Source organism: Tricharina praecox (genome assembly GCF_024521635.1).
Source record: "Tricharina praecox strain CBS 144465 chromosome Unknown BZA05scaffold_4, whole genome shotgun sequence".
In the NCBI taxonomy this organism is placed as follows: domain Eukaryota; kingdom Fungi; phylum Ascomycota; class Pezizomycetes; order Pezizales; family Pyronemataceae; genus Tricharina; species Tricharina praecox.
In genome coordinates, this window is record NW_026250406.1 from 1,013,722 (window position 1) to 1,038,502 (window position 24,781).

At 54.5% G+C, this 24,781-nt stretch overlaps 13 protein-coding genes and 1 non-coding gene across 14 annotated transcripts; 9 read left to right on the top strand and 5 right to left on the bottom strand.

Moving 5' to 3' along the window:
• Nucleotides 1-735: 735 nt before the first annotated feature.
• On the top strand, nt 736-2,630 carry BZA05DRAFT_388633 (kinase-like domain-containing protein). The gene is made up of 9 exons (XM_051482694.1): nt 736-892; nt 977-1,002; nt 1,087-1,185; nt 1,239-1,254; nt 1,310-1,516; nt 1,579-1,599; nt 1,664-1,689; nt 1,750-2,058; nt 2,116-2,630. Exons 1-9 carry the CDS (start codon nt 823-825, stop codon nt 2,251-2,253), a joined length of 912 nt encoding a protein of 303 aa, XP_051342601.1. The 5' UTR covers nt 736-822; the 3' UTR covers nt 2,254-2,630.
• On the top strand, nt 2,616-3,453 carry BZA05DRAFT_201918 (uncharacterized protein). The gene is made up of 4 exons (XM_051479508.1): nt 2,616-2,890; nt 2,976-3,046; nt 3,113-3,265; nt 3,330-3,453. Exons 1-4 carry the CDS (start codon nt 2,732-2,734, stop codon nt 3,343-3,345), a joined length of 399 nt encoding a protein of 132 aa, XP_051342602.1. The 5' UTR covers nt 2,616-2,731; the 3' UTR covers nt 3,346-3,453.
• BZA05DRAFT_388654 (long-chain-fatty-acid-CoA ligase) lies at nt 3,453-5,325 on the top strand. Its single transcript, XM_051482695.1, has 10 exons — nt 3,453-3,625; nt 3,684-3,809; nt 3,870-4,159; nt 4,219-4,231; nt 4,300-4,318; nt 4,378-4,617; nt 4,676-4,717; nt 4,786-4,833; nt 4,893-5,079; nt 5,143-5,325. Exons 1-10 carry the CDS (start codon nt 3,561-3,563, stop codon nt 5,310-5,312), a joined length of 1,200 nt encoding a protein of 399 aa, XP_051342603.1. The 5' UTR covers nt 3,453-3,560; the 3' UTR covers nt 5,313-5,325.
• Nucleotides 5,326-6,224, bottom strand: BZA05DRAFT_388660 (translation protein SH3-like domain-containing protein). The gene is made up of 3 exons (XM_051482696.1): nt 6,026-6,224; nt 5,572-5,959; nt 5,326-5,521 (listed from the first exon to the last, which is right to left on the bottom strand). Exons 1-3 carry the CDS (start codon nt 6,186-6,188, stop codon nt 5,377-5,379), a joined length of 696 nt encoding a protein of 231 aa, XP_051342604.1. The 5' UTR covers nt 6,189-6,224; the 3' UTR covers nt 5,326-5,376.
• Nucleotides 6,225-6,568: 344 nt separating this feature from the next.
• BZA05DRAFT_424214 (WD40-repeat-containing domain protein) lies at nt 6,569-7,854 on the bottom strand (the record flags this gene model as incomplete). The annotated part of the gene is made up of 6 exons (XM_051485903.1): nt 6,569-6,607; nt 6,665-7,295; nt 7,363-7,458; nt 7,529-7,568; nt 7,627-7,740; nt 7,809-7,854. 6 exons carry the CDS (start codon nt 7,852-7,854, stop codon nt 6,569-6,571), a joined length of 966 nt encoding a protein of 321 aa, XP_051342605.1.
• Nucleotides 7,855-8,703: 849 nt separating this feature from the next.
• Nucleotides 8,704-9,061, bottom strand: BZA05DRAFT_202302 (uncharacterized protein). Its single transcript, XM_051479509.1, has one exon. It carries the CDS (start codon nt 8,965-8,967, stop codon nt 8,752-8,754), a length of 216 nt encoding a protein of 71 aa, XP_051342606.1. The 5' UTR covers nt 8,968-9,061; the 3' UTR covers nt 8,704-8,751.
• On the top strand, nt 8,920-12,059 carry BZA05DRAFT_388664 (WD40-repeat-containing domain protein). Its single transcript, XM_051482697.1, has 8 exons — nt 8,920-9,369; nt 9,430-9,607; nt 9,678-9,831; nt 9,890-10,123; nt 10,180-10,319; nt 10,374-11,518; nt 11,568-11,644; nt 11,697-12,059. The coding sequence occupies exons 1-8, from the start codon at nt 9,157-9,159 to the stop codon at nt 11,962-11,964; spliced, it is 2,409 nt and encodes an 802-aa protein (XP_051342607.1). The 5' UTR covers nt 8,920-9,156; the 3' UTR covers nt 11,965-12,059.
• Nucleotides 12,060-12,177: 118 nt separating this feature from the next.
• On the top strand, nt 12,178-13,164 carry BZA05DRAFT_388666 (DNA-directed RNA polymerase III, subunit Rpc31). Its single transcript, XM_051482698.1, has one exon. The coding sequence runs from the start codon at nt 12,347-12,349 to the stop codon at nt 13,040-13,042; it is 696 nt and encodes a 231-aa protein (XP_051342608.1). The 5' UTR covers nt 12,178-12,346; the 3' UTR covers nt 13,043-13,164.
• On the bottom strand, nt 13,165-14,547 carry BZA05DRAFT_388668 (uncharacterized protein). The gene is made up of 2 exons (XM_051482699.1): nt 14,415-14,547; nt 13,165-14,349 (listed from the first exon to the last, which is right to left on the bottom strand). The coding sequence occupies exons 1-2, from the start codon at nt 14,497-14,499 to the stop codon at nt 13,250-13,252; spliced, it is 1,185 nt and encodes a 394-aa protein (XP_051342609.1). The 5' UTR covers nt 14,500-14,547; the 3' UTR covers nt 13,165-13,249.
• A 113-nt stretch (nt 14,548-14,660) lies between these two features.
• BZA05DRAFT_t64 lies at nt 14,661-14,746 on the top strand. The gene has a single exon. It is a non-coding gene; the product is annotated as a tRNA-Glu (tRNA).
• Nucleotides 14,747-15,366: 620 nt separating this feature from the next.
• BZA05DRAFT_424216 (septin-1) lies at nt 15,367-16,953 on the bottom strand (the record flags this gene model as incomplete). Its single annotated transcript, XM_051485904.1, has 8 exons — nt 15,367-15,430; nt 15,487-15,648; nt 15,705-15,855; nt 15,915-16,231; nt 16,291-16,428; nt 16,496-16,577; nt 16,649-16,765; nt 16,875-16,953. The coding sequence occupies 8 exons, from the start codon at nt 16,951-16,953 to the stop codon at nt 15,367-15,369; spliced, it is 1,110 nt and encodes a 369-aa protein (XP_051342610.1).
• Nucleotides 16,954-18,148: 1,195 nt separating this feature from the next.
• Nucleotides 18,149-19,148, top strand: BZA05DRAFT_202406 (U2 snRNP component IST3). Its single transcript, XM_051479510.1, has 2 exons — nt 18,149-18,309; nt 18,362-19,148. The coding sequence occupies exons 1-2, from the start codon at nt 18,253-18,255 to the stop codon at nt 19,073-19,075; spliced, it is 771 nt and encodes a 256-aa protein (XP_051342611.1). The 5' UTR covers nt 18,149-18,252; the 3' UTR covers nt 19,076-19,148.
• A 697-nt stretch (nt 19,149-19,845) lies between these two features.
• BZA05DRAFT_471544 (dynein light intermediate chain-domain-containing protein) lies at nt 19,846-21,976 on the top strand (the record flags this gene model as incomplete). The annotated part of the gene is made up of 6 exons (XM_051487965.1): nt 19,846-20,017; nt 20,085-20,225; nt 20,282-20,661; nt 20,734-20,827; nt 20,879-21,465; nt 21,528-21,976. 6 exons carry the CDS (start codon nt 19,846-19,848, stop codon nt 21,684-21,686), a joined length of 1,533 nt encoding a protein of 510 aa, XP_051342612.1. The 3' UTR covers nt 21,687-21,976.
• An 84-nt stretch (nt 21,977-22,060) lies between these two features.
• On the top strand, nt 22,061-23,581 carry BZA05DRAFT_428845 (P-loop containing nucleoside triphosphate hydrolase protein). Its single transcript, XM_051486107.1, has 3 exons — nt 22,061-22,312; nt 22,366-23,066; nt 23,122-23,581. Exons 1-3 carry the CDS (start codon nt 22,228-22,230, stop codon nt 23,356-23,358), a joined length of 1,023 nt encoding a protein of 340 aa, XP_051342613.1. The 5' UTR covers nt 22,061-22,227; the 3' UTR covers nt 23,359-23,581.
• Nucleotides 23,582-24,781: the final 1,200 nt, after the last annotated feature.

The window sequence follows — 24,781 nt, forward strand, 5'->3', positions numbered from 1 at the left end:
TACTTAAAGCCAGTTCCCCGACCAACCTCTGCCGGGGTTGCCGACTGTTGCTCCGAACAAAGACAAAGCAAGCCGGAATCGCATCGCATTATATCAAATCGCCAACCCAACGCAGCAGACCAGACCAGCGCAGTGCGGATTTCCATAACAGCGGCAATTAAGAGATCGCTGGCCCGGGGACAACTTGACGGATAACCAAGGTGTGCGCGACATCCCGAATCCGAAACACCGGCGTAACTAACCAAGTACCTACCCACCTACCTAGCTACCCCACCCCACCTCTCGCAGCGTCTGCGCGGAACCGCACACACTGGCGAGCCACGACCACGATCTTGACCACGATCTTGACCACGACCTCCGTCGTGCGAACACATCGCAATCGTCGAACAAGCGCCGACGTATCGACATAGCAAGTGCGGGTGGGATGGATATCCGGCGACTGGTGCACAGCAGCGCAACGACGAGCTCTCGCGACGGCAGCAGCAACGGCGGAGAAGGAGGAGGAGGAGGGCAGCTACTTACCCCGCCTCCCGAAGCACCACCGCGGGAGGAGGAGGTGGAAGACATCACCATGGAGGGGTCGCGCGAGTGGCTACACCCCGAACCCGCGTCGCCGTCGGCCTCGGAGCCGGTGAGAGAGACGAGTGTGGATGATTTCCATTTGGTCAAGATACTTGGGTATGCTCCATACATTCCCCGAGAGAGAGAAAGAGACCGTGGCTGACTGGCGCAGTACCGGAACCTTCTCGAAAGTTTGGTAGGTTACTTTGCCGTGTGAAGGGCTGTCCGTCCGTTAACCGCCTCCTGCGTTGTAGGCTAGTGATGCCCAAAGGAGAAGAAGACGCACCAGAGCCAACCCTGTATGCGCTGAAGCAGTTGCGAAAATCAGATGGTGAGTGAGAATCGGAGTGATTTTGCACCGGTCCGTGGAATGGACGGTTTGTTTTTTTGTTTTAGCGACTAACGGATCGACCAGTCATTCGGCTGAAGCAAGTTGAACATGTATGGTGCTAAATTTCGTCTGCGCGTGGAGCTCGAGTGTGAGCTGTTGGGCTGGAGCTGTGCTGATAATGCTGGGAACAACAGATCCAGAACGAGAAGAATATTCTTGAGCTGTGTCGGCATTATCCGTTTATTACATCGTACTTGACTTCCTGGCAAGATCGTGCGTCTTTATATATCCTCGTGAGTACTTCTTCCGTTTGGACATCTTGAGCTCCAACGCTGACATCCCGCAGCTCGAGTATTCACCAGGTAAGAGCCAACTGCGCTCCTATGCGCGGACATCAGCTTATAGACTTTCTCCCAGGTGGCGAAATGTTTGGTTACCTCCGCCGAGCGCATCGTTTCGACAACACCGTAGCACAATTTTACGCGGCCGAGATAACACTGATTCTCGTATTCCTCCACAATCATGGAGTGGTATATCGAGATCTGAAGCCGGAGAACATCCTCATCGATGCGCGGGGGCATGTCAAGTTGGTGGATTTTGGGTTTGCGAAGGTCGTGGGAGACCGTGAGTACTTCTTATACTGTGATGTACAGGGGGATGAAGGGCTAATATGGAGGCGGACACAGGTGAGACTTATACGTTATGCGGTAAGATGCTCTGTGTATGACGGTGGAAACAGGTATATTACTGACCGACATTGCGCGATTGAAGGCACACCCGAGTATCTCAGCCCCGAGGTAAGCCCACATATTTAAAATAGTCAATAAACCCTTCCGTCCAATCACTGACCCTCATAGGTGATCCAAAGCAAAGGTCACAGCAAAGCGGTAGACTGGTGGGCTTTGGGCGTATTAATATACGAGATGGTGCTCGGATACCCTCCGTTCTACGCGGACTCGCCAATCCAAATCTACAAGAAGATCGTGGACTCCAAGATCGTGTACCCCACATGGCTGCAGCCCAATACACGGGATATAATACAGCGGCTATGTACCAAGGACCTGTCCGCGCGGCTCGGAAATCTTAAAGGTGGTGGCTACGAGGTCATGAGACACCCGTTCTTCAATGGAATTAATTGGAGAGAGTTGGAGGCGCAGAGAATGGATGTGAGCACTACCTTCGAATCCCTGTCCGCCTTGTTCGCTACTGATGTGCGAGTATAGGGGCCCCTCGTGCCAAAACTGAGGTACCATGGCGATACGCAGTACTTCGAGACGTACGATCCTGCGGGACCGAGTCCGGACGAGGAGTATCCTGAGAGCATGTTTGTGGAGTATGATCATCTGTTTCGGGATTTTTGATTTGGATGAGGGGTATCCTGGAGTTCTTTTGATTTTGATGATGATTTTTAGTTTCTTGCTTTATGACTTCTTGGTTGTGCTGTTTTTCTTTACTATGTTTTCTGATATCTTCGCATTCTTCACGCCAGCGGCGGCGGTGATACCTTTCTGTTCTGCCTTCCTTCTGTACATTACTTATTTACTTACATACGGTCATCATTTTCACGTGCACAAGTACAATGCACAAACCCACATATCCGTCAGCCACAGTGAGATCCAACCCAGCCATGCAGTTCCGGGAATCTGCGCCTCCCCCACATTCGCATTAAGGAACCGCCGGCTTCGGGCACAACCGAGGGAGTCCGTGCGTATTTTGTGGGGAAAGCTGCAGCTCGCCGAGCCCCCCCTCCCCGCCGGAGAAACCCCATACCTCATATAATACCCTCCCCCCGTCTGCCCTCCAAATATACCGTGCTGTAAAGGTAGTTACATAACTTCGATGATGACGTCTCCACTCATGCGCTCATTAGCTTCTGCTTCTGCTTCTCTAAGATCTTTCTCTCGCCGTGCGCCGCCGCCGCTGCTGCTGTTCCGGAGGTGCCAATGGACCGCGAAGAGGTCGCTGTTGACACAGAGCTGCTACGATGGTCCTACCACTGTACGTGAACTCTGTCATTACCTATCTCCCACATCCGCCCGGCCCAGGGCACACATAGGTACTAAAGCCGAGAACACGATACCAGCCCCCGCTGCTGCACCAAACCGTCGGACAGCACCTAATCGACACCGTCCGGGAGCACGGCGATCGCACAGCGTACGTCGCGCCCGTCCTAGCTATTGCCCGTGTACACATCAACTGACTCCCCCCCTCTCGCCGCAGGGTCATATCGCGGCACCAATCTACACGCCTTAGCTACCACGAGCTTCTTGGGCAATCACTGACGCTCGCAGCCGGGCTGCGACGACAAGGCGTTGTCCGGGGCGCGCGCGTCTGCGTCTCTCTCGGCAACGGCATCGAGTTCGCCGTGATCACGTACGCGCTGTTCCACCTGGGCGCGGTGCTCGTGCCGCTGAACCCGAGCTTTAATGTGCCGCAGGTGCTGGCTGCCATAAGACATCTCGACGCGCGACATCTCGTCGTCGGGGCTGAGACACATTTGCCGTTTAGGAGTCCGAGGAGTAATGGCCCGTTGCTGAGGGAGTTGGAGCGCGAGGGGGGGCGGGTGAGGGTGGTTGTCGTGGATAATTCCCAGGGGCGGGGGGAATTCGAGGGTGTTAAGGGCTTGGTCAGGTTTGAGGATGTGGCGAGGGATGGGGACGCCAAGGAGATGGGGCTGGGCCTGGGGGAGGGCCTGAGTCCTGATGATGTGGTGAATATTCAGTTCACCAGTGGGTATGTCTCTGTTCTGCGCGGTGGTTGGCGAGTGCTGAGATAGGTACGGGGGGGATAGAACAACCAGCACCCCCAAAGCCGCATGTCTAACCCACAAGTCCATCCTGAACAACGGCAAAGCAATCGGCGATCGAATGCTCCTGACACCCAGCGACATCGTTTGCTGTCCACCTCCACTATTCCAGTCCGCCCCCTCCCCCCCGGTCCTACTTCTCTCTAGAGACCCTTACTAACTTCGGAACAGCTGTTTCGGCGCAGTCTTGGGCTACCTGGCCTGCACCACTCACGCTTCGGCCATCGTCTTCCCGGCCGAATGTTTCGATCCTCTAGCCACGCTCCGCTCGGTGCAGGAAGAGGGGTGCACAGCTCTGCACGGAGTGCCCACGATGTTCATTTCCGAGCTGGAATTACTGGAGACGGGGAAGGTGAAGTACGAGGGATTCGAAAAGCTCAGGACCGGCATTGCCGCGGGCAGTAGTGTCCCGCTGGAGCTGATGAAGCGATTGCACAAGGTGCTGAATTTGACGGAGTTGAGTGAGTGCTCATGATTTCAGGAAGGTGCGGATGATAGCTGATGGGATGGGGTGGGAAAGCTATCTGCTATGGGTACGTTTTTTCCGAGAATTGAGGGAGAGGGGATCGAGGGCAGGAGGTAGTTGTTGACAATCGAGCAGGATGACCGAAACCAGTCCTGTAACTAACACCCTCCCGTCTCGTCTCCCCTCCCCCGTCTCTTCTGACTCCCTTTCTAGGTTTCGTTCATGACCACCACCACCGATCCCATGCAAAAGCGCCTCGACAGCGTTGGACGCCTGCTGCCACACGTATCCGCAAAGATTGTAGACCCTGAATCCCCCAATATCATCCTTCCCATAGGCCAGAAGGGCGAGCTTGCGATCGCGGGGTATAACGTACAGAAGGGATACTGGGGGGATCCGGAGAGGACGGCGGAGGTCATGCTGCAGGATGAGGACGGAAGGGTGTGGATGCATGTTAGTATTTGAAACCCGAGAGGGAAGAGGGGAGAACAGCGGCTGATGCCGTGGACAGACCGGAGATGAAGCGGAGATGGACGGTGAGGGTTATATCCGGGTATCCCCTCCCCATCCCATTCCACCCAATACTCTCTCCCATCTCCATGCTGAGATCAGGGGGAGTAGATCACCGGCCGTATAAAAGACCTCATCATCCGCGGCGGCGAGAACATTGTATGTTCCCATATTCCATTCTCACCCACCGCCCCTATTGAGTCCTGACACATCACTAGCACCCACTAGAAATAGAAAACTGCCTCTTAGCACACTCCGCCGTGCAGGAGGCGTCCTGCGTCGGGATCAAGGACGAGCGGTACGGCGAAGTGGTGGCCACGTTCGTACGCCCGCACGAGGACCGATTAGACGTCAACATCGAGGAATTAAGGGAGTGGGTTAGGGGACGGTTGTCGAACCATCTCGGTATGTCTCCCCCTACCTCTGAATGATGATGATGGTAGCGGGCAGTACTTACAGAGGAGGAAGTGCCGAAATATGTCTTCCTCATCCGTGACCAATTCCCCAAGACCGCCAGTGGGAAGATACAAAAATTCAAGCTGCGGGAGATGGGCGAGGTACTGGTCAAAGACATGTCCTCGAGCGGTGTTGTTGTAGCAGCAGCAGCGGTTAAGAAGGAAGTGGAAGTCGAGCAGTAGTGATACCGTATGTAGTATGTTCTTTATGATACAGATTTCCCTCCACCGCCGCCACGCGCTAGCACTATCTCTTGCCAGCCCTGTGCTTCCCCTTCGCACCACCACCAGCTCCTCGCCCATCCTTCCTGCCATCTCCACGAAGCATGGCACGCTGCCGAACGTACTGGTTAACGATGTTCTGGACGGATCCGAGATCATGCTTGGGGTCACTGCATTCATTAGCGCGCACCCACGCCCTCCCCGTCCCACTCGCACATACCGCATATAATAGAGCTTCGCCCTCTTGGCCCTCTTCTTCGCCCTCTGGACCAGATCAATCCCCTCAATCGTAGGACTATAGAGCTTAAACCAGACCTCGACTCCGATCCTGGTGACCTGGCCACGCAGCAAGAAGGCGGTATCGACGCCGCGGCGCCTGATATTGATGAGCACGCCGGCGAACGGCTGCTCGCCGTTGCCACGGCGCACCTGCAGGATGTCGCCCACGCGGATCGCGTCGCGGTTGTGCCGCGAGAACAGCTTTTGCCGCGCCCCCAGCGGGTCCAGCACCGCCAGCTGCTGCACCGTCAGGTCCGCGATCGGTGACTTGCTCGCGTTCTTCTGCGGCGGCGGGTACACTTTGATGTGGCGCCGGGGGGAAGCGGCGTCTAGAACATGTGAGTATGTGGGGGAAACGGTGGGGACTGGGGGGAGGGAGAGGGGAAGGGGGGTACGCGGGCTGTGGAAGGCGGCGGGTTGGTGCACCATGCCGACTTTGCGTGGGAGGACGATGGCGCCGGTGGCGGTGGTGGTGATGGTGCGGGCGGAGATGGGGCGGAGGCTGAGCGCCTTGAGGCACGCCGTGAGCGGCCGCAGTATCGGGGTGGTCGTCGACATAGCTTCCTATCTTGCTGCGGGATTGGCGACGCGGACCGTGGAAGGTGAGGTGAGTGGTGGTGGGGGAACAAAATTCGGCTAGAGATTACCGCGTCACATGACAAGACTTGGCTTCAGCGAATCATGGTTCATGACCAATGAAACCCGCCCTATCTGTCCTCAGCAAACGAGAGTGCCTAAAGCTTAAACGTATAAACCCGCGTTCAATCAAACGTACAGCAGTACGGCCCTTTTCTACATCCAATTAAAAGCAAATATCTCCACGTTCCTCTGCGGAAATTCAAAGGCTCGCCCCTAGTATGCAATCGTCTGTCTGTACGGCCCACTCCAAATGCAAATCTATACAACAGCTTCCCTGCGCTCAACGCCATTGACGCCCTTTACTTCCAGAGTCCGTAAGGCTGGTCCGTGTATTTCCACTACAGGTGTCTATCAGCCTCATAATCCATCTACAGAGCGGGTATCACCCAACGTACCAGCTTGATTGTGCCATCCTCGGAACCTGTGGCATACAGCTTTCCGTCTGGCGAAAAAGCAACACTCCATATGCTTCCGTGATGACCCTTGTATACCTCTAGTTCCTTCTGCGTATCAAAGTCGTAGACGCGCACCCAAGTATCCGAGCTACCTCCGGTGATGAATCTTCTGGTCGCCTGGTGAAGCGCAACCGACGAGACCTCGTACGGGGTGGTGATGCTCTTGATCAGCCGCCGGCTTCCCGCCTCGAAGAAGTAAACCGACTTTCCAGCCGTGGCGCTGATCAGGTTACCTTCCGGGCTCAATTCGCACGAGCCGATCAGCTCGTTCACGCCAAATTCTTCGATCAGGTTCCCCGACCTCACGTCCCACCACCGCAACGCCTTGTCGTCCGAGGCCGAGACTATCGTTGTGGGGTCCGCCCAAACGATCGACTTGATGGTTCCGGTGTGCATCTGGGGGCCGACCTCGATAGGTGAGTCCGTGCGGTTGAGATCGAAGAGGCGAAGCTTCTTTTCCGCGCCGCCGGTCGCCACATGGGTCTGGCCGGGATTAAACGTAACCGAACGCACGATGTGATTGTGCTGGAGCGTTTGAAGGCACTCTCCGCTGAACGTATCCCAAATCTTGCTGTCGATTGCACACACCGTTAGACACTAGTTCGACCACCACGAGCTAGTAGGATGCAGCAGCTTACGCAGAGAAGTCGGCAGAGGCGGTCACGGCCATCGAGGCATCACCGGACAACCTAGCTTGCCAGACTGCTCCTTTGTGACCGAGAAAGGTGCCGATCCTTTTCGGGGCACAGTCAGCACGACATGCCCTCCCGTCCTACACCTTCCCGAACAGGACCAATTTCTCACCAATCGCCAGTGATTCCATCGCGCAGCATAGGATTGTTATCTGTCGAGCTCTAACATCAGAATGGAACCTCGAGAGGGGAGACCGTCACAAAGGTCACCTTTGCATGCCGAGATCAGATAGTACTCGTCGTCGCCGAGCATGGGCGAAAAGTGTAAGTGGACGACTGGCCGGGAGTGTCCATGGCACGTCAGAGGAACGACACGCGGGGCCTCTGTGAACACATCGCCTTCAGCACAACCAGGCACAGACGTTTCGCAAGATGGAGGGTAGAAGACGAACGAATTCCACCAGCACCGCCATTAGATGCACCAGGGCCTGCACTCATGGTGATAGTAGTAGTGTAGAAAGATTTATGGTGTAGTTGGTTGATAGTTGGTAGTAGTATGCAATAGCAACAGGGAAGGCGTCACTTGCGAGGTAAGTCGTGTGCTTCGTGTAGTTCGTAGCTCGAGATTATAGAAGATGTCGCGTTCTCAACAAGAAAATCGTTACAGTATCGTAGACGGGTCGTTAATCAGACTGGGGGCGAGGTGGAAGATGGTGGTGGAAGGAGGAGGATAAGGTCGTCTCAACACGACGCGGCCTTGGGACGAGGCTGGGGGTGGCGGTGGTGTCGAAAGGTTGGAGCGGGAAGATGCTCCTCAGAGGATGATTTGAGGGTCGTTTCCGAGACACGACGAATGGCCGATCAGGATTGAGGATGCGGTCTCGGCGGAGGAGAAGAGAATGAGAGCGGATGTGTATCTAGAGGAGGAGAGGCGGAGGGGAACTTTATAGGAAAGCTTGAGATGGGAAATGCAAAGGCCGGTTTAAGTTGTGAACTCTCGAGTCGTGAAGTCGTTAAGAAGCGGTAAGGTGTTGAGAGATTGGATAGGAGAAGTGGGCAAGTAAGTGATCGGTATTTTTGTCTGCCGACTTTCCGACTTTTGGTCTTTGTTTCTTCTCTTTCTGTTTCTTTCGTTGCGGACGGGTGTCGTTGGCCGCGCTCTCGGAGGGGAAGAGGTGGTGGTGGTGGAGGAGGTCGCGGCTGCGGCGGGGCGGGCTAGGTCAGGATAGGGCGGAGGGTTGCAGTGATGTCGAAGGAAGCGGGAGAATTCTAGAACGAGGAAGAGGAGGAGGCGGAGGCGGGGAAAAGAATGGCAACACACAACACCTGCCCGTTCTCTTGTATGCTTTTGCTCTACGATACTCTCTCTCCTGTTTTAACTCTCTTCAAGCTAGATTAGCTTTGCTGAGGAATATCGAAAGCAATTCGTTTCGGGCTAGGGAACTCTATGGCCATCTGCGTGCTATGCAGGCGCTGCCCAACCGCTGAGATCAGAGTCCCACCGCATAAAGGAGAGAGAATTTCAGGGTGCAAGCTCCAATCGACTGGAATTCCAACCAGCAAGTGAGACGAAGATAGTATGTTAACTAGGGACAGAAAGAGTGGCCGCATGACTTGCAACTCGAGGCTTTATCCAGCCATATTCGCGCTCTATATTCCTACACTCGTCGAAAACACCTTTTCAAATGGACTGGGGTAAATATCGTTAATTGATTCCAAACGATGAGAGATCCTATACTAGCAGTAGACATGCCGCTGAATCTCTTGTGTGGCGGTGTCCACCCATGGCGGGGGTGAGCGATGCAAGCAAGCCGGAAACGACATCATCTCTCTGAGCTTCCGTCCCGCACTAAACCCACATCCAACACCACCACAATCACAACCATCCCCAACTTCCCACATCAACAGCATCCCGAACTGTCTTCCAGCCCGCCACAATCAACGACCATCTTATCGGGGATGGCTACCACCATCTACAAGCTCACTGCGTCGCTCAAAGGACATGACGATGATGTATATGCTCCCCTCCTCCGAAAGCTCGGGGAAGCTAGCTCACATAGCGATGTGCACCAGGTCCGAGACGTAGCCTTCACATCGCCAGACTCTGTCGTTTCCGTATCTCGAGATTCCACCGTCCGTCTGTGGCAGCGAGGACCATCCCCTACCCAGTTCGATGATCATATCAATTCTACTGGCGCGGCCTTCGTCAACTCGGTAGCCTACATCGCGCCCACCCCCGACCATCCAAAAGGTCCAACCCCACCCTATCTCAACCTTCCTTCATCGCCCAATTACCTTAACTAACTGCAATCCACCACAAGGCCTTATCGTCAGCGGCGGTCAAGACACTGTAATCGACGTTCGAGAACCCGGAACACAGAATCCTGATCCGAGCTACGTACTGCTCGGCCATGCACACAACGTTTGCTCGCTCGACACATTTGGCGAAGTTATAATTTCCGGTTCTTGGGATGGGTAACTACCGGTGTTTCCGCTGCCAATTTAAAGAAGCCGGCTGATGGAAGGATTGTAGCACTGCCCGTGTCTGGAGAAACTGGGAGACGCAGTTCGTTCTCGAGGGCCACGAGGGAGCCGTGTGGGCGGTGATGGCGGTCTCAGAGACGGAGTTCATTACCGGTGGGGCGGATAAGACTATCAGACTGTGGAAGGGCACAAAGTGCGTCAAGGTGCTGAAAGATCACACTGATTGTGTCAGAGGGCTTTGCCGATTACCGAATGGGCTGTTTGCGAGCTGCGCCAATGATGCGTGAGTGTTTGCCCCTTCTTCCGTTGCCGGAAGCGCATGCTGACGTTGGGTTTCAGTACTATCCGTATATGGTCCGCAGATGGGGACGAACTACAGCAGTTGTACGGGCACACAAACTACATTTACTCGATTGCGGCGTTGCCATCGGGCGAAATCATCTCGTCTGGTGAAGACAGGACGGTGCGGATATGGAAGGGTTTGTCTTGGTCTATCACCGGAAAGACAGGCTATGTTGGCTAACTACCCGAAGACGGTGACTGTGTTCAGACCATCACACACCCGGCGATCAGTGTGTGGTCCGTGGATGCGTGCGCGGAAACTGGCGATATTGCCACCGGTGCCAGTGACAATATCGTGAGAGTATTTTCTCGTGACGGGAAGAAATGGGCCACAGAGGAGCTCCTGAAGGAGTTCGATGACAGTGTGGCCAAGTCGAGCATTCCATCCAACCAAGTTGGGGATGTCGATAAGGGGAAACTACCCGGAATTGAAGCGCTGCAGAAGTCGGGCAGCAAAGATGGCCAGGTCATAATGGTTCGGAATGGAGAGGTCGTCGAAGCCCACATGTGGTCGGCAAGCGCGCAGTCATGGGCGAACGTCGGCCAGGTTGTTGACGCTATGGGCTCGAACCGGAAACGGGTCTACGAAGGGAAGGAGTACGATTTCGTGTTTGACGTCGACATCCAGGAGGGGGCACCGGCTTTGAAGCTGCCATATAACGCCTCTGAGAATCCGTTCGACGCTGCCCGGAAGTTTCTGGAGAAGAACGAGCTACCTCTGTCCTATCTGGATACGGTTGGCAACTTCATCGTGGAGAACTCGAAGGGAGCTACAATTGGCCAGCAGCCCGAACCGGATACCTCGACATACGATCCTTGGGGAAGCGGGAACCGATATATCCCCGGACAGCCTGATTCGAGTTCACGACCTCCGCCTACGCATGCCAAGGTGCTGCCTCAGAAGGAATACCTCTCCATCTTGACGGCGAACCTACCCCTTGTGGAGAAGAAGACTAGACAGCTCAACGACCAGCTGGTACAGGAAGGGAAGACTGAAATCGCTATGGGCGCCGGGGATTTGGAAACACTTCAGGCTCTCTGTAGCGTCCTCGCAGACAAGAACAAAGCCCCGTCACTGTCGGCTGCAGGTCTTCAGCTTCTCGAGAAGCTGATTAGCAATTGGCCCCGTCAGCATCTCATTCCAGTGTTAGATCTTCTGAGACTGTCAGCTGGAGCCAGTCCTCTCGTGGCGAAGATGGATCTCGTCAGCGTGTTCCACGACTTCGGAACTATCTCGCAGGAATCCCCCAACAATGCCATGCTGGCTGTGAGAGCATTCGTCAACCTGTTCCAGACCGAGGAGGGCCGCCAGTATGCGATGGAGGCGTTCGAGCAGGTTTGTGAACACCTCCCCACGATTAATGACCACCAGCTTATGTCTGCAGATCCTTAAAATGGCGACAACTGTGAATATTGCTGGGAACCGCAACCTCAAAATTGCTCAAGCTACGTTGATGCTGAAGTGAGTGAATGTCCCTCTCATATCACACCCGTTCGTTAATGTGGTGTCCTAGTTACTCCGTCCTCATCCATGCACACAAATCCATCGACGCCGCAGTGACTCTCCTCGAAGTAGTCACCAAGGGCGCTAGTACAGAAATCGATTCAGAAACCGTCTACCGCTACCTCGTAGCCATGGGTACGGTCCTCGCCCTCGGGGGTGAGGTCAAAGAAGCTGCGAACGGAATATTCGACGTTCGAGGTGCCATGAAGAGTGCAGCTGGACGGGTCAAAGAAGCAAGGGTTAATCGGCTCATCAAGGAAATTGAGCAGCTGGTTTAGATTGCTTGTTTTTGATGGTTGGTAGTTCTTGTTTAGCATAGCTGGAGTTCGTCTCGTCTTGGAGCAACAATTGAGATCTTGATAGTGAGCGACGATTGAATCTTGATGATGACTGCATGGAAGCGTAGATTAGATCTGTAGTGAGGTGCCAAGAGTGCAGGTGCCACTCTCGCCTTGAGTTTAAACGAGATGGGACACACTTTATTTTTACGGCGTGCTGAGTTCACGACTCACACCCCACCACACCTTTGACACAACACACGACCACTCCCACCCATCCATCACCACCCACAAATACACACCACCAACCAACGAACCTACCCACTCCGCGACCCAACTGCGACATCACCCGCCACTTTCCGAACACAGACAAATTAACAGCATGTCCCGCGGCGGCCGAGGCGGCGGAGGATTTGGGGGACGTGGGGGACGCGGCGGCGGCGGCGGTGGTGCGCCTGGCGGAGGCGGCCCGTTCGGCGGCGACGACCTGAAGCCCGACTACAGCGTGACGGAGCTCTTCCCGCCGATCGTGCCGCCGGTACAGAACCCGCCATCGAAGGCCGAGCGCGCAATCGTCTCGCGCTACCGCCACCACCGCGAAAAGATCCACAGCGGCCCGCTGTACACGGTGATGGCGCGCAAGCGCGGCATGGAGGATCCGTTCAACGATGTCGTGCGCTACTCCATGAAGTATGCGAAACGTGTGCGGCGCGCCCCGAAGCTTGATGCCAGGCCGTATGTTATTGGATTCTTTCCTGAGGAGCTGTGGGTTACGCTGGGCGTTGATGGAGAGAACGCGGCGGTGGGTGAGGGCGGGAAGGCGCTCGCGAAGAAGAGGCTCGCGTTTGAGGCGCTGGATAGTGCGCATTGGGAGGGGGGCGAGGAGGAGGATGAAGTGGAGGGAGGAAAGAAGGAGGATGAAGAGAAGGAGGAGGGCGAGGATGAGGAGGAGGAGGAGAAGGATCATTTCTCCGATGACGACAACGACGACTATAATGCGGAGCAGTACTTCGAGAATGGCGACGACATGAGCGATGGCTATGGAGACGACGATGGTGGCGGGGAAGACTACTACTAGATGGATGTATGCACTGGAAGGGGTTAATATGGGCGTTTGGGCTGTTTTCATTTCACAAAATTTGTATATATATACTTAGGGATCAAGGGCGAGACAATATGGATCCGTGGTGAGTGTGGACTATGTGCATTTTACTCATCGTAGATCCCACCAGCCAGAAGAAAAGAAGATAGAAGAAAGAAGATATTGTACAAGAACCCTCCACATCTAAACCTCCTTCACCTTCCCTTCCGCCTCGTCTTCCACCTCCTCCTCTGCCTCCTCATATACCTCATCACTCACTTCACCCTCCACCTCTGCCGCCAACTCCTTCTCCTTCGCCAGCCTCTCTGCCACCCTCTTGTACGCATGTACACCCCAAAACTGCTCACCCGGCGAGTTCTCATCCAAGAATTTCTTCCATCCAGCGACGGTGTTGTTCAGCTTCGCGCTCTCCGCCTCCAACCACGCACTCTGATCCGTTCCCTGGAGCATATCCCTAGCCGCAAACAGTCCCTCCAGCACGGGCAAGTAATCCAACACCGCAGCCTTGGCCCTGTACACCGGATTTCTATCCCCCGCTCCCTTCGGAGTCAAATCCAGGTACCACTCCACATCCTCCCAGCAAGCCTGGAGCCTATGCACCCACTGCCTCGTCCTGTTTTCATAGTCTTTCCCTTCATTGAACTTCACAGACGTACTAGCGACCATCGACAGCAGCGTCCCCACCACCACCGGGTCCCTCTTCAGCCTCTCATCAGGGCGCACCTTCATCAGCGGCTCACCGAGGCAATTCAGGAGCGCCTGGCCATTCTTGATCGCCTTAACACTAGCCTCCTTGCCCGGCAGCATAGCCGCCATCCTGAGGCCGCGCATGAACTCTCTCGCCGCGGGCCTCGAGAACCGGAAACCATTCTTGCCGGCGGTCCTCGCCAACGTCATGAGGATATCGGTCCTTCCGTGGAAGTTACACATGCGAGCGAGCTTCTCAGCCTGCTCGTCCCTGATTCGTCTATTCGCCTGAGCGTAGCCCTGCACCAAGCCGGGAATGGCATCGAGGTCTCCCGGCTGCTGCATCAGCCCCAGCGCGCGCGTGAACAGCTTGATGGGTACGGGGACCTCGCGCGACTTCGCCGTCAGCGTGACGGGCACCCCGGAAACGTCGACTGTTAACGGCTCCTCGGCTAGGATGTGGTGGTTTCGTTGCCGGTGCTGCAGCGTCTTGTGGCGCCGCAGAAGGTGCGACGGGATAAACAGCTCCTCTTGAATCGTCGACAGCAGTTTGTCGAGTTCTGGGTTGGACGTCGACGTGAAGACTGGGAGCGGGCCTGCAGTAGGGAATGCATGTTAGTGGGGCGGGCAGTGAAGCGTCGGTTGGGAAGGTGGGATTAACCAGTCGCCTTGAAGGAGCAGGCCGAGCCGCTGAATGCTCGTGCGCCGGCGCCGGCGGCCAGGCGTCGTGTTACGAGCTGGAACATTGTGTGTGGTGGTGTGTGTGTCTGGATCTGTGGATGGTGGGGCGGTAGAGGAAGACATGCTGCGGCTCTACATAATTTTTTTGTAGTGCAGTAGAAATTTACTAGCATACAGTCAATCATAAATTTTATATCCACAAAACCGGTTAAGTGACATACAACCATCCGTTATGGTGTAGTGGCTAGCATCGGCCGCTCTCAAGTAGAGCATTAAACCGGCCAGACCGGGGTTCAATTCCCCGTAACGGAAGATTATCTTTTTCTCTTTAAGAGCTGTTTCTTTTTTGGCCTTCTTTCTGTATTCAGTTTTGCTGAACCACAACTTCACATTCACTATCCTGCCGCCGCACTCCCGAAAACATAACGCACATTAGGAAAAAGCAAAACGAACGACAGATAGGCAGACACAGGGAATACACGTAGGAAAAATTTATGTGTTAGTGAGTAAACAACGAAAAAGCAGAGAGATTAGATAAGGTGTCGGGTTTCGTACAAAGAAAGGGAAAAAAAAGCTCCCCGTAGCTGAAGAAAAAACAGAAGGAGGCATAAGGTATAAAAGTCGAAAGAAAAGACGAAGAAAAAGAAAAGAGGAAAACCAATACGAGAAGGAGACAAAATTATGCCCTGCTAGCTATACCAGCAGCCATTCGACAACTGCCACAACCCTTCTCGTTTTCCCTCTCCAACATTGGTTCAAAAAACAGTGGTATAAGAATCTCTCCCCATCACCATCCCATTCCTGTCCTGCTCGCTCTTGCCGCCGTCCCGCGCCTGTGTGGATATCAAAACAACAAAAATTACAAAACATCGGCAGACCTTTCCTCCCGTCCAATGCGCGTTTTAGGTGATTTCCCACAGACCAGTTGGCGTTTATGCGTGGTCGCCGTTCTGATCCCCATGGTTGGCACTCGCCTCGCGGGTCATTCTCGCCTCACTTCACGTATGCAGTTAGTATCATGCATCGATACACCAGGAAGTTGGGGATTATACATCTCTTTGAGCTGGGATTCACGGGCGAGAAGCTCTTGTCGCTTCTCGTTGATCTCGCGCTGCACCTTGAGCTCGATCTCTCGGAGCTTCTCCTCCTCACGTCGGAGCTGCTCTTCCTTCAGCTTGACGGACTGAGACGCGAGATCCTCGGGGTTCATCGAACTATCATCCAGTCAGTAATGAGCTACCAGCAGTTGGAAACACAAGGGGGGCCTTACGCAGAAGCACCACCCTCCACAGACTTAGAAAGCTTCTCTGTTCGGTAGTTCTCGTAGAGGAAGTCGTGGGTGATCTCCTTGAGATCGGCGAGGTGGGAGTGCAACAAAGCCGATCGGATCGCCAGGAAGTCCGAGTGCCTTGGGTTCTCGACTGTACCACTCGCTTAGCATGTATCCCAACAGGTCTCCGGTGCCAAACTTGCTACATACCCTCAACAATACCCCAAGGGTACTGTCTGGCGCGAACTTTCCGTCCACCGATCTCCACGGTCTCCTCGCTTCCGACGATGGCGAACGGCATCAGTCCACGCAGCTCGGCGTTCTCCTCCACGGTATCCTCGTCGTCCTCCTCGATGTCGTAGGGGAAGTTGTAGACGGGGATACGGTAGTGCTCGATGTCCTCCATGACCAACTTCTTCGACTCGGCAAGCTCGGCAGGGGTGAGCGAGTCAGCCTTTCCGATGACGGGGATAACGTTCACACGGGGTGAGAGGCGTTTCATCAACTCGATATCAAGCTCACGGAGACTGCGATCACTTCCTGTTAGCGTACTGAACTACTACATGTGTGACGGATCGCAACATACCCATGGCCGGTAGGAGTGATGAAGTAAAGGAGGGCGTGCACACGGTTGTCGCGGAATCGCGGGTTACGCTTGATACGGGACTCCTCGGCAAGAATGTCGTCGTACTGGCGCTCGAGGTAGCCAGAGATCTCACCGAAACTAGCAATCCAATTAGCCATAGTTCCGAGAACAGGACACCCCACATCGCAGAGTATCTCTCTCTTACCTCGCCTCGTTGTCGATCTGGTCGCCGAAACCAGGGGTGTCGACAATCGTCAGGGAAATACGAGTTCCCTCCTCGTCGAGCTCTGTACAACAGCACGGTAACGTCAGAAACACGGTATGGAACCTCTCGGGGTTGGTGTCTTCGTCAACGAACCGACGGTGACGGGCTTGATCCGTACGCCCTCCTCAACGTGTGCGTTCTCGGCGTCATCGGCATCCTTGCTCTGTAGGACCTTCTTTCCGCAGAGTGTGTTCACGAAGGTAGTGCGTCCTATTGGGGGAGAAGAGGGAGGTCACAGCCATTAGTGAGCTGCACAATGAAGTGTCGATGAGGGAGAGAGGGGAGAAAGCGATGAGCGGGGGAGAGAGAGCAAACACACCAGTTCCAGAAGCACCGCAGACCATCAGGCAAAACTGGATGCCCTTCTTCATCTGCTTCTTGCGGCGAACCTTGTTCATCAGATCAGAAGTTAGCATTAAATTCCGCGTCGACGCATTCCATTGACGCCGATGCAATGCGATGCATCTTCCTCTTCCATAGCTCCATGTAACTTTGCACTCCTTCCACCATCACCCTCAACGCCGATAGTGGGCGGGATAAGGTCTAAGCGGGTTATGGAGCAAAGCAAAGTAGATGGAGCGAGTACATACTGGATGCATTCCGGACATGATTGCGGGGGGTTTGGATTAGATCTGGGAGGTGATGGTGATGCTGAGGATTCGCGAGGCGACGAGAACTGTGTTCGATGTCGCGATTATTTTTTTCGTAGGAATTGAATTGAAGGGCGCAGTACAGTTGATGGTGGATGACGGGGGGGAAAGGGGGAAGATTGAGAGAGAGTGAAGCGAGAAACGCGTTGTGTGGGTAGGCGGTAGGACAGGGTCTAGTCGGAAAGTATGGGTTGGATTTGGGTTGCGGTCTATGTCGGAAAGGGACAACGACACAGAGAGAGAGGAAGGGGAGCAAGACGGGGCGAGTGAGGGCTGAGGATGGAGAGATGGGGGGAAAGAGAGAGAGAGATAGGAAGAGAAAGGGATAGAGAGAGAGAGAGAAGAAGGCCGCAGCAAATCACAATACGAGTGCTCGTGAGAAGCACGCCGTTATTGATGTATATCTCGAGCTGTGTGCGAGAACTTGAAGACCCAGAAGAATGAATCCGAACTTGTATGATGATATCTACAGCGAAGAAGCTCTATTCTCTCTTGATCCTCCTCTTCTCCGGCTCGGCGATCTGCCCTCTGTCCCCTCCCGCCTGCTTCTCAGTCTCTCTCTCCGTTGATGCCTCTGTCCGCCCCCCTATTTCCTCAAAGCTTGGCGTAGCTGGCTTTAATTGGAGGAGTGGGATGCTGCTGTTGGCGATAATGGAATTGCGAGGCAGCTACCCACCGCAGCAAACGAACACTACTGGCCAGAACGAGATGGAGAGTGTATGATGCCGGCCAATAATCTAGAGGTACTGTTGAAGCAGAGTCGACGTCTTATATCCTCATCTTCGCCGTCAGATTCTTCTTTCCCCATGATTGATGTCTGTCAGCCATTAGCTTGCGCAGCAGCAGTAGCGCGTCCTTGAGCTCATAGCGCCCAGCTGTTGGCTGCTGCACCTCAAGCTTGTGAAATGCGGTACTTCCGGGTAAGTGATCGAAGTAATGCACCGGCCAGACGCCCGAGCTCATGTCACACGTCTGACGCGACTTCTCGCATCACGAATCGCGGCATAATCCACCAACCAACCAGTCCACCACCCATCACTCACAGCCATGAACAACATCCGCGAAATCGAGCGCTTAAACCAGCTCGAGCTCGACAATGCCGTTGTAAGTTCTTCAGCCCACCTCATTCCATCCTCTAGCTAAACTCAGCCAACAGCCAACCTCAGCGTCATGGCACAACGACTGGAACGACACGGCCTATGTATACATCGGTGGCCTCCCCTACGAGCTCAGCGAAGGTGACATAATCACAATCTTCAGCCAATTCGGCGAACCAACACACGTGAACCTAGTGCGCGACAAAGATACCGGGAAATCCAAGGGGTTTGGGTTCTTGAAGTATGAGGACCAGAGGAGTACAGTGCTTGCCGTTGATAATCTGGGTGGAGCAAATATTCTGGGACGGACAATTCGCGTCGATCACTGTCGGTATAAGCCGCCTAAGGAAGGAGAAGAGGAAGGACAGGGGATGGGAGCCGTCGGTGGGAAGGATGAAGGGGAGCGGGAAGAAAAGAGGAGAAGGACAGAGGAGAAGGAGGAGGAACCCGATACCGCGATGGCAAAGCCTCGTAGGAGACACCGCAGTCGGTCGAAGGATAGGAAGCGGGATGGGTCAAGGGAACGGAGGCATCGCGACCGCTCGAAGGAAAGGAAGCCCCGTGATCGCTCGCGGGAACGGAAGCATCGAGATAGTTCGAAGGAAAGGAGACACCGTGATGGCTCAAAAGAGAGGGAGAGGAAGTCTCGCGATGTTTCCAAGGAGAGGGAGAGGAAGCACCGCAGTGGTTCGAAGGAAAGGAGGCATCGCGATCATCGGTCACGGTCTAGGGACAGGGAAAGGGAGAGGAAACATCGGTCTCGAAAAGACTGAAGCAGTTCACATGCAAGTATGAGGAAACGAATTGATCATGCCTCGAGTAATGGCGGCCAGAAGGAACCTGCAGGGCTCTCTGACTGAAGATATACAGCTTAATGGCACAATATGGTAATCGGCGATGGGGATGTATTCTAGAACATTACGCAGAGCGGGAGCATTGGCTCCTCCATAGCATCAGCGGTCCACAGAACCCCCTGAATATCTCCAACTTCTTCATAGAGGCTCTTCCGCGCAATGCAGTGAAAAAACTCTCACAACTCACCTTTCGTTGCCACAATTTCTTCAAACTTATCGTTGAGTATCCCAGGAGAGCGCATTCAGGAGGTCCTTCTAGCCTTAGAGATAGGTAGGGAAGAGTCTCCGTTCGAATACCGACAGTCATTATAGCAACAAGATTGCCCGTGCTAGAACTCTCTAAGCATTAAAAGGTTTTCGTCTGGTATCTCTATCGTTGGCTTGTCGATCTGCAATGTTCATTAACACCTGCGATCCTTCTTGAAATTGGCGTTGCATCCCGCTCTAGACTGTGCAGGAGCTTGCTAGTAGTATTAGGCCGGGGTGATCGAACGAACCTAGGACCAGAGCTCCTCTCTTTTACTGAGCAACAAAGAAAGACCGACAACGACGACGAACATTGTACCCCTCCACTCTCCATCACATCCCGTCATCGATCAATCTCGCCACCACCGATACAACACCTCCGCCGCTCCTGATAGAGAAGAACCCCTACACCTACCACGAGCGACCCACCCCTCGAGCACACCATGGTGGGCTTCGACTTCCCGCGCCCGGGCTCCGCAATGTCCAACGCGTCATCGAACGCGACCGAAAAGGCCGAGAACATGTGGCTGTCTATGTTGTCGTCAGTCACGCTCTCACGACGGCTGCCGCAAAAGTCGATTCTGGTTCTAGGTACTGCACACACCCGCCGGAGGGGTACGACGGAGGAGGTGGGGATGGCTACCCGCAACAAACCAGGACTGATGCTCTTTCTATTGAATAGGCGGGACTTCGGATGGCCAGAAGGAGTTTGTGGAGAGCCTTGGTGTCGGCGGTTATAAGAGGGGGAATAAGGCCGCTCCTGTTGCGAATGCGTTTGCGCTTGGTTACACCTACCAGGACGTGCTGGATGCGGACCATGAAGGTGAATACCTCATAGAACTACTATTCGTCTCGATGATCTAATGTGTGAGCCTATAGATGTCCTCGCAAGATTAGGAATCTATCTGATCTCCGAGCCCAGCCCCGCCTTCATCCCGCTCCTCCGACCCCTTTTCACCCCGCAATCACTACCGGAGACGCTAATTGTAATTCTACTGGACTGGTCTCGCCCATGGGAGTGGGTGCGACAGATCAAGACGTGGGTACGGTTACTGCGGGGTATATTCACAAGTCTGGATGATGACTGCCGGCGGACTCTCGACGATGTTACACAGGCGTGGGAGAGCCGGCGGAGTACGTATGCGGAGGGGAGCGGAGGTGGAGGCGCTGGGGCGGGATTGGGCGATGTAGCACTCCCGCTGGGCCCGGGAGAGTTTGATGAACCGATTGGTTTGCCGCTTTGTGTGGTTTGCCAGAATGTGTGTTTCTTCTGTCCATGGCGTATGGTCGTTGGGAAATATGTGCGCTGACGACAGCTCCGCTACTACCAGGCTGATAAGATTGAAATGCTGGAGCGAGAACGTGGATGGAAGGAAGAAGAGTTTGATTTCGTCCTGCAATTCCTACGGACGATCCTCTTGAAACGTACCTCCCTCTTCCGCCTGCGACAGATGGCATCCAACTAACGCACTACAGATGGCGCATCGTTGATATACACCACGCCCTCTGTCCCTTCATCTCTACAACCTCTGGTATACTCTATGCTTTCGATCCAATCTCCGCTGCGCCAGCAAACATTAAAACACAACGTAATTGAACGCGACAAAGTCTTTGTACCTCCACACTGGGACAGCTGGGGCAAGATCCGTGTTCTCCGCGAAGGCTTCGACGTCGAAGGCATCCACTCTGGATGGAGTCTTGACATCAACGGTGGTGGTGGCGATGACGCCGCCGCCGCCGGCGAAACAGAGGGTGGCGCAGTAGAGGTCTACGAGGAAGTCATCAAGGATACTTCCCGAGGTGGAACCGACTCACTTGGGCTGCTCAAGGGCAAAGTAATGGAGGTTCCACCGGTCGATACGCAGGAGTTCCTGGCGCAGCAGTTTGAAATACTAGAGCTCAAGGCGGCCGAGGACAAGGTTTTGCGTGATGGAAAAGATGCGAAGAAAAAGCGCGATATCGATGATGGCTCGGATAAGGTCCTCGCTGAGCAGGTCGGCCCGGTCCAGTTCAATGTTGGAGGTATCCAGGTCGACGCGGAAAACATGATGGAGAGCTTGAAGGTATATTAATTCACCTGTTTTGTTCATGCGCCCAGGGATGGGAGCTGATGGGATTTTTGCAGCTACGAGAGGCAAGCAGAGCGGGAGGCACAGACACATTGTCGCCATCGCCCACACCCCCGAGTGGCCAGGCCGACGGAAAGACCCATAACGAAGTACTGTCGGCGTTTTTCACTTCGCTCATGAAGAAGAAGGTCGGAACAAAACCGTCGGGGACGTAATAGCTACTGGTATTGGTGCATTTCTTGTGGCGAATTGGAGTGTTGCGGAGGTTGGTTTTGGAGGGGGCTTTGTCTTTTTTTCGTGCTGGAGGTGTGGCTTTTTCTCTCTTTAATTCCTTCTTTTCTTCTGCTTCTTGTGGATGGACCTCCGTAGTAGAAGACTCTTAGATATCAGCTACATATCATCCTATCTAGGTGCCCTTCCGGAGCTGTGGCAATGGGCAATGGACATCTCGAATGTCTGCCTTGGCGAGGGGTGCGGAGGATAGGGTACAATACTCTACTCTAAGCACGCGTGAGCTTATCAATCCAACCCCGCCACCCCACTATCCCACCATCCCCGACGCCGACGACCACCGAACGACGGCCGTCATAAAACCACCACGCACACCGTGCGGACGCAGTACCCAGATCAAATCCACCCCCGCCACCCCACTATCCCACCACCCCCGACGCCGACGACCACCGAACGACGGCCGTCATAAAACCACCACGCACACCGTGCGAACGCAGTACCCAGATCAAATCCACCGCAGCAACAATGGTAGTCGTCTTCCAACCGCCGTCTGTCCCCGACCTCACGCTGCCGCCCAAGGCAGCTCCCCAACTCGCCGCGCCGGAGCCTGGTACGCTCCCGTCCCTCCCGCGCTGCTCCCCTCCCAGCTAACCCACCCCCCAGAAAACTGCCCCGGGCCCGAGAGCCAACAGGCCGGCAAAATGGACGCGTGCGCCGGCTGTCCCAACCAAGCCATCTGTGCCACCGCGCCCAAAGGGCCCGACCCCGACCTCCCCGCCATAACCGCACGCATGTCGACCGTCGCGCACAAGCTCCTGATCCTCTCCGGCAAGGGCGGCGTGGGCAAGTCCACCTTCACCGCGATGCTCGCACACGCGCTGGCCCAGGCGCCCTCCGTGCAGGTGGGCGTGTGTGACATCGACATCTGCGGGCCCTCTATCCCGCGCATGATGGGGGCCGCGGTAGGAGAGAGTATTCACGCCTCCGCCTCTGGGTGGTCGCCGGTGTATGTCGCCGATAACTTGGGCGTCATGAGCATACAGTTCATGTTGCCGTCCGAAGACGATGCGATTATCTGGCGCGGCCCGAAGAAGAATGGGCTGATCAAGCAGTTCCTGAGGGACGTGGAGTGGGGCGAGCTGGATTTCTTGCTGGTCGATACGCCGCCCGGGACGAGTGATGAGCACTTGAGTGTTAATCAGTACCTGAAGGAGAGTGGCGTTGACGGGGCGGTGGTGGTCACCACGCCTCAGGAGGTTAGCTTGCTCGATGTGAGGAAGGAAATCAGCTTCTGTAGGAAGGCGGGGATTAAGGTGCTGGGGATCGTGGAGAACATGAGCGGGTTCGTGTGCCCGAACTGCGAGGTACCTTCCCTTCCCCTATCCCCCTCATAACCTCCAGCCTGCTAACCCACCATAGGGAGAAAGTCAAATCTTCCACGCGACAACCGGCGGAGCACGGGCATTGGCAAAGGAGATGGGTGTACCTTTCCTCGGCGCGGTACCATTGGATCCTCGTATCGGTGTGGCATGCGATTATGGCGAGAGCTTCTTCGACGCATACCCCGAGAGTCCGGCGTGTGATGGGCTCATGGGGATTATTAGAGGGCTGAGGGAGCAGATGGGACTAGGCGAGTTAGGGGAGTATGAGGAGTAACGAGGACGAAGGGAGAATGGAAGGGGAGCTGTTAGCTGGCTGAGGCATTGGATGGTGTTTGGCGTTTTGGTGACTGCGTTTAATTCGGATATCATGGCTTTATGGAGTAAAATAGATCGGGCGCCGTGAGCTGTGTGTGCTATTGAGGGTGGGCCGAGTGATGACTTGAGATTCTGTAATATGGCTCAGGGCTTTTAGGTCCATACGGCCTGTCCGCAGCCCAGAAGCACCGACCTTTCGGGGAAAGGGGTGGATCTGAAGTGCACGAAGTACAACAGGTACTCGAACACGGTCATCGAAGTCGGAACAGCCAGAATTATCTGAGGCTGTGGGAAAGGGTTTGCGAGAGAAAATCGATTTGAACGCCTGCAGGCGTGTTCTCACCATGAAAAGTTCCCAACTGAATTTAACCTGAGACCTGATCTGGTTCCAACTAGATATGGGCCTGTTCGGTTGCCAGCTGCATTTTGAATCTACCACACAAAATTGAGATGCAGTTTGAAACCATCAGTTTCCGGGCGATGAGTGATCGTTCGGCACACCACTCCAAGTTGACAATTTGAGAAACTGCATATTGTCGACTGAGCCACAACTTTATAAATATCTCTATGGACAACCATCAGTACATACCAGCGTAGTCCTGTAGTCAGAAAAAAGTGTGGCGTGCTGTTGAATATCTGGGTTGCCGAACGAATCATCAGGGAAGATGACAGTTTACAGCTGCATTTTTGGTAACCTACAACTCGTCAGAAACCCCAGGTTTGAAGACACAGCTGGCGCTCGAACAGGCCCCTAAAAAGTTCCAATTTCGATGACCGTATCCGAGTATGTCCCTTACGACTGAAGGAGCAGATGGATATTGTGGGACAAAGGTGTGATGGTGGGCGGACCCGATGCGGTCGCCGCAACGTTGAAATGTTCTCTGTTGCTGCTTTTATGTTCGTCTAGTCGGTCGGTCTCTTGTTCAACACATCAGACTTTATTCACCACCGCAGACATTATTATCAACACTGCAGAGACACCATACTTTGAGGTCGTTCAGTCTGGAGACCACAGGATGCTTTTCTTTCTTGTTGCTTTCTAGTCAACTGAACCAGTCTCACCAGTTGCCCGTACCCGTCGGGGATCTCTCATTATGGAGTGCAAATATCAATCGACAAAAGCAACTGCCTAGTAGGTATTCCCCACATGGAACATTCTTCCACGGCAACGGAAAAGGGAAGACCGCTGCCGAACGAACGGATGGGTCTGTGCAGACGAGCATCTTCGGGCTGGGCGATTGGTTGGTCGGTTAAGCTTGGTTACTGCTAGTGATCACCAGTAGGCGGGAAGTAACTAGCCCCCACCTATCCCGTCCAGACAGCTCACCGGATGACCCGTTTCCATGGTTGCAACATCATGTAACCACGTTATCTACCACGGT